This window comes from Prinia subflava, chromosome 6, assembly GCF_021018805.1.
Source record: "Prinia subflava isolate CZ2003 ecotype Zambia chromosome 6, Cam_Psub_1.2, whole genome shotgun sequence".
NCBI classification, from domain to species: Eukaryota; Metazoa; Chordata; class Aves; order Passeriformes; family Cisticolidae; genus Prinia; species Prinia subflava.
This window is the reverse complement of record NC_086252.1, coordinates 32,520,505-32,534,232: the sequence shown is the minus strand read 5'-3', so window position 1 is coordinate 32,534,232 and position 13,728 is coordinate 32,520,505. Positions and strand designations below refer to the sequence as shown.

Below are 13,728 nucleotides of genomic sequence, written 5' to 3'. Positions count from 1 at the left end.
GCAGCAGTGACCCTGCACCTTTCAGAGATAACATCCCTGAATTGCTGCTGCAACAGGCACGAGAGACATCACTTCATTCTGGAACCCACTGCCATGAAGTCCAAGGCTAGGTGTAGACCAGGTCACACTGATCATTTAATCTGACCCAATTTACAGAGAATTTACACTTTTGTTTGTGTCTATTCTGTTTCATTTTTAGGTTTGGCTGGGGACACTTCAAAATATATTTATTGATGCTTGAAAGATCTACAGCAGTGCTGAAATCTACTACTTTTTTTACAATAGCTCTGTACACTGCTGGCAAATAAATGTTAGTTTGTTCACCTGAGGATAAATACTCACAATATGAAAACAAGCTAGGTAAAAATTTTTACAAAGCCATAAAAAAGTGGAGACAAAAAGTTTTGCTGAGCAGTCATTTTTTTAATCCTGAACACCACGAAACAGTGAAGGGATGGTGCTGCTGAGTTGTTGAGGAACAAAAGCAGAAATGCAACACTATAGCTAACATAGTACCAAACTTCAGTTCAGCACAATGAAATGCAGGAGTGTAGTTTATAAAAATGTAATCTAGCAAGTTCCTCAAAGATCTATTGCTTTGTAGTAATATTAGAGAAAGCAAAACTAACAAAAACAAACTCCCTGATACTTGAGGAAAAAGCCAAGTACCACTTGCCACAGGTACCCAGAGCATGAAGTTCCCTACCACCATTTATATTAGCTCAGTATTTTTATTTTCTCATTGCTAGGTGCAAGCACAAGAGCTTTTGCACAGAATACAGACACTGACACTATTCTTCCCATTTAGCAGTCGCATTTTATTAAACTGTGAATTTGTCTTGCATAATAAACAAAATCTCAGTGACAGCACTGCTTTCTAAAGCTCTAAATTATTTACAAGCACAGAGGTACTTACGGAACATTGTATAAAACTGCTGAGGATTGAGGTTCCACTTTCCCCATGGTGTCTTGTGGCCTTTAGACTGGGCATAATGGGCATGGTTAAACTCAGGCTCAGTCCCAAAGGAATCCAGAACTCTTAGCATACACCTAAAAGAGAAAAACAAATTTACAGTAGGTACTCCTACATATGTATATGTAAGAATGTGTGTATATATACATAATTACGATAATTAAAATGTGTTTTGTCTTTGCTTGCATCTGTGGAGAACATATAAACTGAAGGTACATTTTAATTTCAAACATTTCTGTTCATATTACATTCAGAAAGATGTTATGAACAGCAAATTCAAGGATATATCAGATATTCAAATAACAGCCCTGGAGCTTATTTTGGATTTCTCTGTTCTTACAGAATAAAGTTATGCTTTAAAATCCAAGCAGAGCTTACAGGAATGCCACAGCGGTCACCTGCATTTCCCAGGGCTCAGGAGCGGAATTTAGGCAGAAGAAGAGAGGATTTTCCATTTGTTTTTTAAAGTTCTCAACCATTACCACAAACCAAATGCAGCAGCCAGGGGCCACATGCCAAGAAGATCAGAGCAGAAGAGGACACTATCTTCAGACAATTGCATTTGTTCTCCAGGTTCTGAGTTTCAGACCTACTGGAAAAGCACTGGAGATGGTTTAATATGCCGAGTTCTTGCAGTCAGCCCATTTATTTGTTTATAAAACATTTCGTCACAGACTTTTGAAGAAACAATATCAAAGTCAATTACCTGCATCAACCAGCACACAACAGAGAGAAATCCTGGCACTGGATTACAAAGGGCCTGGGATGAGAGAATCATGCTCACCCTTTATCTAAAATCCTATTAATTTATTGAAAAAGAAAGGGCCCGGGGTGCATGACAGGCAGAAAAAGTGTATTTAATTTAATTTAATTTAATTTAATTTAATTTAAATTTAATTTAGAACACAGGAACTCTTATCCCTGCACACTGTACCACTGGGCTCCTACCTGATCAGGGACACAACCTCATGGGTGGTAGAGAAAGGAGGTAGCTGCAAAAGTTCCTATTAAAAATAGCTATTTTTTCACAGTTTTCAACATTTCCCATACTCCACACCCATGTATACATTCTGTTCAATGAAACACCTGATTTTGGCTTTTAAATGTGAAAGAATTTAGCCTTCAAAAGGTGAAAGAATTTATCTCCAACCATTTGTCAGCTTTAAAAATAAAATATTTTAGTCTCCAAAACAAATTTACATGTTACTTATATGTTTCTCCTTTCTCTAAAGTATTCAATAATTTGGGAAATAGAAAAAAAAAAAAAAAAAGTAACTTTTAAACTCTTCTATGAAATGCTACCTTTGTATTTCAAAATAGAAATTGAGCAAAATGACATGTTTTTTTAAACCTTCACAGAGATATTTCAAACAAAAAGAAAGTCAAAATATACAACACATTATGATTCACCAAACAACAAAGCTGACAGATCAGTTTCTGTGCAGTGTTTTATGTCAACTGTTCTCAATGAAAATATTTTACAACAGTGGCAATTATCTCTGCATCACACAAAATACTCCAGCAGGACCAAAACAAGTTCTGCACTGATGAATCATTCAGTAATAAAAGCCCTCTTATTTCTTGGCAGGTCTTAAAACAAAATTCCTCTTGAACATACAGCTTTTGGCCAGGTACTTGAGTACAGGAGAATGAAAAATAGGAGAAAGCTCTTGAAAACTGCAGCATCACTGGAGTTTGTCAAGAGACACGTAAGGAGCACTCCACTGCTCTGCTGCCTCTCTTTTCCTGTACTCAATGTAAGATGAGCAGCACTGAGGGTTCCCAGGGGTGTGAGGAACTATGTCCAACACACACAGGGTCTCTGAATCAGGACAGGCAATGTGAGGCAACAGAAATCTACACCAGAAAGCAAGAAAAGAAAAAAAATATTTACATGATTCGGCATAAATTAAGTCAGGAAAAAAGATGACAGCAAGAAGTGCAAGTCTGTGCAGGAATGGTGTGAGAGATCAAAGCTTCAAGTGGTGAAACTAATCCCTGAAATGCAGCAGAAAAGAGCTGGTAAAGATTTAAAACTTAGAAATTAATGTAATTAATACCAGTTATGCTGAACTGGTATTTTAATATATGTAGGAATGCCTTGATTGTCTACCCCAGTACCGTATTCACCATTTGTTTCATTTAATGATTTAGACACCTTTCAATTTTTTTTTTTAATTTTTCCATACAATACGTTAGCATTTCTAAACTAAAATAATTAATTTTGAAAATGACAAAACAGTATTTCTTTTAATAAATCAGGGATATATTTAAAAAATGCTAATTTGGTACACCTTTAATTTCAGTTTTCCCACTCTCCTTTCCTAAAATGTCACCTAGCTTTAGCAGTGAAGCTAAAGCTGCAGAGAATTGCAGCTTGTCCTGAAATTGGTGTCAGACTAAGTCTATTCTCTGCCTAATTAAAAAGGTAGTAAATTGCTTTAGAAACATCCATGTTAGTCTTTTTTGTCTAGCACATTAGAAGTGACAATTTTAGGGCTTACAAAATAGAAATCAGACAAAAGTAACCCAGGATTATTTAAAGGGAGTTTTTTTCCCCTTAAGTATTGGGCAGAAGCACAATCTTAACAGAGCTGACCTAGTGGAAGTATTTATACACATTTTTTGTTGCTTCTCCCACTTCATCAGGCCACTCAGTGTTCACACTTAAAATCTAGGGACAGAAAATAACCCTCCTAAAAAAGATGCATTCTAGAGAACTTGAACAAAGCAGGAACTTTCTCAGGATAGCTGTCACGTTAATTTATTTCAAGAAAAAAAAAAGCCACTTGGATTGTTGGCATATGGGAATGAGTCATTGCTAGAGAGACTGTAGAAAAATGAAAAAATACCAGATTTTTATGTGCTGCATGGAGGATGAGGGTGCTAAGAAAGATTGCACTTCTCAAACTATATTAAGCTACTAATTTGTATGTTGATTTATTGCACACAAACTGCATTTAAACATCCACACCTCAGAACTGAAAAATCCAGCATGTCCAGGCATTGTTCTGCTCGGAAATCAGGTGCACTCCAAGATGAGATGTGTTTTGCTGTGTTCCTGCTATTTGCAGCACCAATTATGCCACAGATAAAGCACAAACGACCCAAAGTCCCTGGTGCTCTGAGCTGTGCTGAGGAGCTTTGCAGAAATACTCACTCCCAAAGCAGCAGGGTCACTCTTTTGAGCCTGAAGTTCCAGAAACCTGATTTGCAACTACCAAAAATTTCCTCAGGGCTCAAGTTCACCCAGAAAGATTACATAAAGCACTCTTACCAGGAGGCTGCTCTCAAGGCAGAGGCTTATTCTGCCACTCTATTCTGATCTGAAGTGAATAAAAGCATTTTAATTCATTTTTATCTGAGTCTGGTCTGTATAAAGCAGACTGAGCTGACCTGCACACATCCACTGAAAAACACCTTATTTTGAGACAAACAATTATTCCTACTGCCATTAAATACAACTGAGGAAAAAAAGCAAAGTTTGTAAGGAACAAGGGCTAAAAAGCAGTTTTATTTGTGATAATGTTTATTTTATTGGAATTAAATAGAAACAGATGCCGATGCTGTTATAACGCTCTTAGTGGTTTTAACTTCAAAACATTTTAATGACAAAATTTATAAGATAACTCATGATGCTGAGAGAAAATACAAGGATTGGAAGAGGATCCTGAAATAGGAGACAGCATGCATGAAGCCACAAATTAATTCTCCTGCTTTAATCAATTCTGTAATCTCTGCTAGACTCCGGACCCTCTTTTGTACACCGAACTTGAGAAAAACCATCACACAATCAGAGATTCACAATAAATGCAACAAGTTTCATGGAAGGTATACAAAAGATGAATTGTAAGTAATGATTCAAACTCCCAAATGTATATATTTGAAAAATGCAAATTAAAGGAAAAGCAATATAGAAGACATCCTAGAAATGCAGAAGACAGCATAGGGGCTGGCAGAGAAGAGAAAGAAGTAATTTACTCTCCAGAACCTTATTAGAATAATCAGTAATGGGCAGTTAGCAAGAAACCAGGGCAAGAAAAACACATTAAATAAAAGGTTAACTATATAAAGCAACATGCTGGGGCATCTTTTTCAGTCTTCAGTGAAAGATGAGGCAAAAATGTCTCATGAAGGATGAATGCACCCTTATCTATTTTTCAGTCAGGCTATGGACTAGATGAGTCTCCCTTCCAGTCCATGAAATCCAGTGTTGCAGAAGACAGGCATTAAGATATCTTTTTCTCCCCCACAAGCCTCAAAAAATTCTACAGTACCTAAGGCACTTGGAGTTAAATATAATTCTGCTCTCCTAAACAAGAAAACGTCAGCCATTACCACAAAACACTAATCAATGAAAAACAGATTGATAATCCAAGATGTAACGATTCTATGAAGAAAGAAAAATTCAATAGCTAATCTATAATCTCAATATATAGTTCCTTATCTTTGTTACAGGATATACCAGACAAGTAATTGCAAGCAGACAGGAAGAAACATTTAAAATTTATAAGAAGGGTTTCATATCCTGACCACAGTGCTGCATGTGATCCCCTAGTGACAATTACAGCTGGCACACAGACAAGCAACTGTTGCTCGGTGGAAAACGGGATTATCTTTATTAGCAGGCTCCTAAAAACTAGAATATCCATTTACTCCCCTGCCTCAAAAAAGAGATTAAGAGTAATCTAATCTGCAATGTTGATCACAGTACCCTCATTTAAAATTACACTGGGAAGATCCAATGCTCTAGAAAATCCTGAGGCTGAAAGGAAACAGTTTCTCTGCCTAGGACACCTTCCAATACCTTCCTTCAAATAGGATTTACTGGACTTAATGGATCATGAAACACAAACTAATTCGAGCAAGTATAGAAAAATCAATGTCAGTAATTTAGATTTGGGTTTATTTCATGCCGATGTGTAGTTGTACAGTGCTGGGGGGGTTAATGAGTTGAAGCTGTTGACAAAAAGAAAAGAGGTTCTAAAACTGCAGACACTACAAAAGGTGCACAAAGCCATTTCCTGTGACCCTCATCTTCCATTTCTAATGGAAAGATGTTTATAGATTACAAAAGCAACAATAACTGCAGCTTATTCTTCAGACTGCCTCTGAAGACAACTCTCTGCCCGGTATCTTGAGGGATAGAACAGAGAATTGCACTGCAGTTGTTGGGTGATACAATCAGAACAGATAAATCTCCACAATCATTGATCCAGCGTGGTTACAAACACCAACAAGCAAAACATGCCTCTGGTATTCCAACTAAACTACAAAGCGCAGTCATCTCTCAGCTCATCTACTAATTTACAGAAAAAATGGGGAGGGGGAAGTGTGGGTAAAGAAAAGAGGCAAAGAGGGGCAGAGATGATGATCTGCCAAGAGGATAATTAAGATTTTTAAGATTAAAAATATTTGAATCCAAGAATCTCAAGCTTTCTGGGGCAGATAATGAAGGCATGCAAAGAGCAAATAATAGCCCCTTTAATCCTAAGAGCTAAAGGAAACAGAAAAGTGCATTTTCACTTTTAAATAAATTCATGTGAATGGAGTTATTTCAGTATTTTTACACGTGTTTTCAACAAAAGCTTCTTAACAAAGCAGTTTAGAGGGCAAGTGAGTGTTATACTTACTGGTAATGAACCCATGATGGACCAAGGGTCTTCTTAAACTGAGTCAGTCCCACAATATCAATGTAAATGAGTTCTACAATTTTATCCCCCTGGGTTGGGCAGCCAGATCTGTTACCCACAACCTTCTTCATAATCCTAAACAAAAAAAAAAAAAAAAAAAAAAAGAAGCAATAAGAAAAAGCATTACTTTTCAAAAACCTTGAATTCATGCTGTAGCACTATTTATTCTAACAGTTTCAGTTTCCAAAAAAGTTTTACTCAGTTTCGAAATCATGAACCATGTAAGAACATTGAAATGCTAGAGATGCTCATCATTTGTTAAATGTAAAGCACTAATTTTCACTAAAAATCTCATCTAGTTTAAGCAAAAGAACAGTATGTTTGAAATGTTTAAAAATAGTGTGCTTTGAAATTATTCAAAATAATTTCTGACTTCTATTGGCAGCTTTATAGCAAAAGAGCTCTCTATGAAACAATGCTGCCACGTAATTAAAAAAGGAAAACTGCAAAAAAGCACATGTGCTCAAGCTTCAAACAGATGTTTTATGTCTGGTGCTGAACTTTGCTGAAGTTGGCAAAGCAGGACAACCAAGAGTAAAAAGCAATTTGACCTAACACAAGCAATTAACTGCATCAAAAGTAACATATTTAAAGAACTTAAACCTTTATCTTAAAATGAGATACTGAGTGAAGAACAGCAGAAACTGAAGCAGAGGACACAGAATCAGGCTAGTCTGTAACATTTCCCATTGCAGCTGGTTCAAGCACCTGGAATGTTACAGACTAAGCTGCTTAGCTGGAATTTTACAACATTCATTTATGAAGTCCCAGGAGCCTGAAGCTACAATGAAAACACATTATCCTTTCCATGGCACATATACTTAGCTCATGAAAATAATCTTATCGTCTGTTTAGTGAATTATCACTTTCATTTTATGCTTCAAGAAATTATATACTGTTAATAGAAGCTTCAAGAGTTTACAATTCTTTTCTTCTAATTCCAGTTTCAAAAGCGAAAGTAATCTCCTTACTCCTTGAGCTCTGCCAGTGAAGCTGAAATCCTGATGTCATGGCCCAGTAAGTAGAGAGATGTAATTAAATCACTCCACTGGACTAATTCACCAAGTGGGCCACCGCTAAACGCATTTTCTGCAATCTTGAATCCAGATTCTTTTGTCAAAAGGCCCAAGTGAACAAGGATCTGGAAAGGAAAGTCATATGTTTGAGTTATCGACATTAAACATGCAACTGTTACACATTACAGCAGTTTTTCTTTCTATTAAATTCCAACTATGGCCAAAAAAAACCCCCAAATCAATGAAAACAAGCCAATACTCCCACATAAATAATTTAATTTTGTAATTAATGCAAGGACTGAGATTCTCTAGCAAGGAGTTAAGCCAGCCAGGCTTAAGAGAGGGTAGAAATATGAACATGTATGTGAACATACACGGGGCAGCTGCCACTCAGGACTGGCTCCAAGAATACCAAGGCAGGAAAGCAAACCTGTTGTTGTGTTTGCAACTTTTGGCTTTATCTTAACTAGCAGTGTTAATTAAAAAAAAATTAATCAAATTAACTACACCTTTTCACATCAAGTAGCTCATGGCTTTAAAACTGAACTCATTACAGGAGGTCTAAACTGATCAAATCCAAAGTTTTGGTCAACTTTAAGTCTACTCAAATCCAAACCCAAGATACACCATTAAGAGAATGTCTCAATTTTGGACAACAAAGATGCACAATTGTTGTTTCCCATGACTAAATAAAACACTCCAGTGTCATCACTTTACAGTAAATTCACAGAACATAGAAAACAGTAAATTCTTTAGAACATGGTCTCTATTTAGTTTACACAGTTTCTGTTTTATCCAAAACTACAAAGATCAGAAAACGTTCTCCAAGACTGACTCACACAAAACACGTAAAACTATCTGTAAAGCAAACACCCATTGCAGTGGGTGAATTTCAAATATATGCTAAATTCCTCTTTGCATGCCACATATGCAAAATACATTTTGCAAAGAGTATAAACAGGAGCTTTTTAGATGTGTTTTCTGTTCCCACTCTGAAGCTACACCTGGAACGAGAAGCTTGAAGGAGCCCATTTAACAGCAAATGGCAGGAATAAAAGTGTTCCCATTTACCTTTTTCCGTTTCCTTTTCTCCAAATTTTGTTTTTCTGCAAGTGATTTGATTGCTTCAATCCAGGTATCAGCCATTCGTCTGATGCGCAACATCATCCACCTGAATTCCTCATGCCTTGACATCATTTTGTAGAGATTATCAAAGTTGATACGAATTTCAGCCTTCAAGCAAAGCATTAAGAAACACCCCAAACATTAGTTATTCTTCAGAAGGTAAAGTTACAGTTTCCAGAAGTTAAAATCTGCTCAAATGTGAGCTTTGTACTTTATATCCCTCTTTTCACAAAAAGAAATAGAAAAAAAGATGCACTCCTAGCATGTTAAGATTTTAGTTCAACTATTAAAGATATACTTAAACAGACATTTCTAAGCTACATAAATTACTGTTATTTTTGTTAGTAGTACTTGGTAGCCCAGAATACATTTGTGATGTTTCACAATGCATTTATTTCTGCAATGTAAGAACTGGTTTTATTCGTGAGCTTCAAAATGAGCTAAAGGTATGTCTAAATCATAATACAGAACAGTAGGCTCAAGATTTATGTGTATCATGAATCTTCCACACACAAGGAAGTCTCCAATTACACCAGACAGGAAGAAACATTACTAGGGTATAAATTATAAAGGAAATACTCATTTAAAGCTACACTGTTCTAAGATCAATTGGTTTTACAAAATGAGACAGCCTATATCTATATTATGTAAGTAGTGTTCATATGGAGCCCAGCAATTATCTTAAATTATCTTAAATTATCTTAAAATACCTAATTGCTACATAATTAGGCTTAACAATTTAGAAACAACTCTGTGCTGTATAGTATTTAATGGGAAAAAATTAGGAGTAATCAAAATGTTACTATAAACCTGAAATGAATATAAGTCTTTTCCATTAAGGCAGTTTTGTAAAAAAGGGCCCAGATTTTTGGGACAATAAAAAAGGACATTTTCACACATTAACACTGGTGAGCAGTCTGTGGATTTGTAATTTTTCTCAGTATCTGTACACAGTATTTAATAAATTTAAACACAGAAGTGTTTTTAATGAAAATCTACCAGCAAGAGCACAATGCAATGACATGAGCTACACATGTCAAGGAGGATTCCTTTCAGCTTTGAAGAACTGAGGAGTAAAACTTACAAATTCTAATCTTTTTAGCATTTATGTGGCATTGATTTAGGATTCCAGGATATTCTGCATGAATCACAATTACTGGATTATTGCTCATGTTTGTGCTTATTAAGGACATGGTTGTTCTTACCACTGTTTTGTGATCAGTTTCTTCATTAGGATTTTTTGCTCTCCAAGGTAAACGAGGACACCAATTTTCAACCTGTAAAATAATCACATAAAAACAAATAATGTTACTTTATTTTTAGCTGCTTGACTAAAGCCTCCACTCACTGCCTTTATATTACACCTTTATGTTAACCTGATGGCTTAAATAAGGCATCAGCTGATAGTACAGTGATTATTTCAAGATAAAACTGCTTTATTTGCAGGAAAAGCTTAAGATTACTTTTTGCAATTCAGTGCTCTTTTAACCCAGCAAATTTGCAACCAAAAGTCACATTTAGCTATTCATTCATGATAATGAAAACAGAAGATCAAGGCAGAGGTCAGCTGTTACATGCTCAAAATACAATTTCTCTGAGCAGTTCTAAAATGTTCTCAAGAAGTTTTTTATGCTTCTAGACCTTACAAAAATAAGTATTTTGGAATATTTCCATCTCCCTAGAATATTTTTATAAAAAGACAAAGCCTGCTAAATCAAAGGATCCAAGTTCTACCTTGTAGCAATGCAGACCAAAAAAGTAAGAATCATCACAGAATCAAAGCCACCATGTTTAAAGGCTATAAATAAGGTAATTATATCATAAGTAACAATATTCACAAGCATCAACAGCTGTGGTTCATAGAGAAACATGATCAATGCAAATGCAATGCTTCTAGTATTGTCCACTAGAAAATAAAAAAGTACAACAGGGAGTGGTCAGTGAAGAAATAGCAAATGGATGCAAGTCACTGAGAGCTCCCGAGCTGTCCCCAGGGATCTTGCCTCTTGTGTAGAATCCTTATTATTTATGTACCTTAAAAAATTCGACTGCATGCTCTGGGGAAGGAGGAGATTCAGTGTTGGAGGCAAACCCATGAAAACTGAAATATGACTGCACTGTGAAAAGGGGGAAATGCAAAAGTTTATCAGCTGGCTAAGATATCCCATCAGTGCTGATTAAGTTCACAACTCGAAGAATTGAAAGTCAGAGTTGCTCTTATGGTTCCTCCAATCACAGAAATGTCAAAACCCAATTTTAGCTTAATCATGCTGCAGCAGCCTGGAGCAGATTAAAGGCTTAAGATCACATCATATGATTGCCTAGAAGGCCAATCACATGAAAGTAAATGAATAACCATCCTAACCTCATTAAAGAGAAGAAATGGATCAATCTTGGGTTCCCCAGACAAATGATAAAAAGGCATTATGAATGCCATGACTTAACTACTCTATGTGCTTAGTACAACATTTGAAAGCAGTGACTTATCAACCTCCTTTGAAAATATCTGATTCTTCAGTGGTCTTCAACTCTGGAACCACATCAGATATGGTAGCAAATATCAATCCTAACTTTTACAACTATAAAGTTGTGGCAGAAAAGAACTGCAAGCTCCACATTACAAATCATGCACAGTCACAAACTCTCTCTGTTTTGTTTTTTTTTCCTTTGTTGTAACAGTACAAATTTTGCATTATTCCTAGCATTAGAACTGATCTAAATTAAGAGATGACATTTCAAGGACTACTGTACGTGCCCCTTTTCTGAGTTCATGTATTTCACATTGCACCACAAGGCATCCTAAAGGAACTGCAGATTTTCAGGGCTGCCAAGGATAGTTCACTGCATGCCTCACTGACTGAAAAACAAATACAGCCCTTTTGGACTTTTAGAAATATTCCCTCTAGTCTAAAAATAAATTACAATAATTCTCATCACAAATAAGCACTTATGGAATAGATTCAAAGTAATATCAGTGTCTGCAGTTGGTCTGGCTCTCATTTTTCCTTATTGATCTTTAGCAATGATGGCAGAAAGGATTTGCTATCACTGAAGTGGGTCTAGATGAAAACTCCATCAGAAATATATAAATACTTCAGCTTTGTATTTGTTTAGGTACAGGAGATCTACATCCAACAAGCCCTCATTTTGAGCAAGGTGAAGGAAGGCAGTGATGTTCATTTGGGTCCTGTTCTTTAACTTGTTCATTTGATCATTTAAGACCAAACATTAAAGCTGGCTCTGAAGGAGGAACCAGGACTCCCCCATCTCCTCTCTGGGCTACCATCAGTTCTTTCTCCAGCTTATTCTCTCCATAGCAACCTGCTGTTGTACTGTCATGTAAATGAGTTAATAGGAAGGATGTGATACCAGACAGATTAGCAGTTAAAGACGGCTGTTGGGAAGCAGCAACTGCAGATTTGAAGACAGACCATTTTTTTGGATGAGTGATATAAATGCTAAGCTATTATTCAGAACGCACTATATTTATCTTTGTACTGTCATATTTTTGAATAAGACCAGCTGTGCCTCCTGTTCCTGGTACTGAATTCAATGCAAATCGAGTGCATTAGACAGTCTTTGATCTTGCTCAGGAAACCATGTCCACCTGAGAAGCCAAGTGTTCCCCTCTTGGTCTGGAATCACATTGGTCACAGCAGTGCTTGGAGTAAGAGTAGCCACCTCCTTAAAGTTGCACAGCAGTTTGAAAGTTCAGAATTTAAGTGCTACATGATTCCAGACACTAGAGAAAAGCTGGTGTTCTGAACTGCTCTGAGATGTAAATGGCTAGGTTTAGGATGAAGAAAACCACACCAAACAAACCTAATAAATTTGAAGAGTACTTGCTTCGTAGAAGCTTTGCAGATATCTGTTCCAGTGACTCTTGCTCAGACACACACTAAACGCACGGTAAGACTGCAGCACTCGACTCTATTACAGAGCAAGTCCTTCAAGCAGAGTTTTAAGAACCTGGCAAACATCTGTAGCACTGGAGTAGTCTGAGAATCTTCCAAATTGAATCAAAGTAAACTCTGCCAGCAGCTCTCCACATCCAAAATTTCAGAAAGATCTTTATGCTTTCAAAGAGTCACAGTGGGAGTTGAATAAAGCCAGAGCTGAAGAGTACATTCTGAGCACTTGGGATAATCTTCATTTTGGACTCTGCCAAAGGGCAGGTGCAGCCCATCCACAGGGAAGCTAGAACAACTTTCTTTGCACACCAGGTGAGCACACTGCTCAGTGGACTTCTATCCATGGTACAGAGCTGCTCTTAAGTGTCTTAAGTCAGTCCAAGAGAGAAGAATATACAAACAAAAAAATCCAGTGTAATATGTGGTGAAAGAAAGTGCATCTTTAAATTTATCAGGCAGTATGAAAGCAGACAGTGACCTTGTAATTCCACAAATCCCCTTGAGAACTTGTGAAAGAACAGCTCCAGTTGGGAAAGTGACTTTCCCAACTCCTATTCTTTGTTTAGCATTTCCTCAGTGATAGGGTCCCTCTGAAGGGGCTGCAGAATTTGTAGTGTGCAAAATGAGTGCCTGCCTGCTTAGTGAAGTGGAGTAGGATACAGGTGGTTTGGATGTGGTTGTGTCCAAAGGCAGTCTCAAATGTTGGGTGTTTTGAGCCACAGCCCCACTGCAATACAACATTTCACACATCAGTCAACAAATGGCTCTTGTGTGACTTCAGTAATGTGCACTGTATTTGATTCCTCTCATACACTGACATTTATGTCTTTTCCAACAAGTCATTAAAGACTAATCCCAGTATAAGGTGACAGAAGAAGAAAAAACAACTGAGCCCAAATCGCCCAAAACAGGCCACCCACCAACAGATAATTCAGGGACAAAGTGCTGACTCTCATTAGCATTCCAGTTTCTTAGGAACATGTGCAAGATGACTAAATAAGTCTGAACTT

At 36.8% G+C, this 13,728-nt stretch overlaps 1 protein-coding gene across 3 annotated transcripts in view; it reads right to left on the bottom strand.

The window, feature by feature from the left end:
• Positions 1-13,728, bottom strand: part of MGAT5 (alpha-1,6-mannosylglycoprotein 6-beta-N-acetylglucosaminyltransferase) — a 114,134-nt gene that overhangs the window by 34,672 nt on the left and 65,734 nt on the right. For all 3 annotated transcript variants that reach the window (XM_063400950.1, XM_063400951.1, XM_063400952.1), the window contains exons 6-10: positions 10,013-10,084; positions 8,754-8,915; positions 7,638-7,807; positions 6,607-6,741; positions 917-1,050 (exon numbers count right to left, since the gene is read on the bottom strand). In XM_063400950.1, coding sequence (XP_063257020.1) covers positions 917-1,050; positions 6,607-6,741; positions 7,638-7,807; positions 8,754-8,915; positions 10,013-10,084 — 673 coding nt within the window. The remainder of the gene's footprint in view (positions 1-916; positions 1,051-6,606; positions 6,742-7,637; positions 7,808-8,753; positions 8,916-10,012; positions 10,085-13,728) is intronic.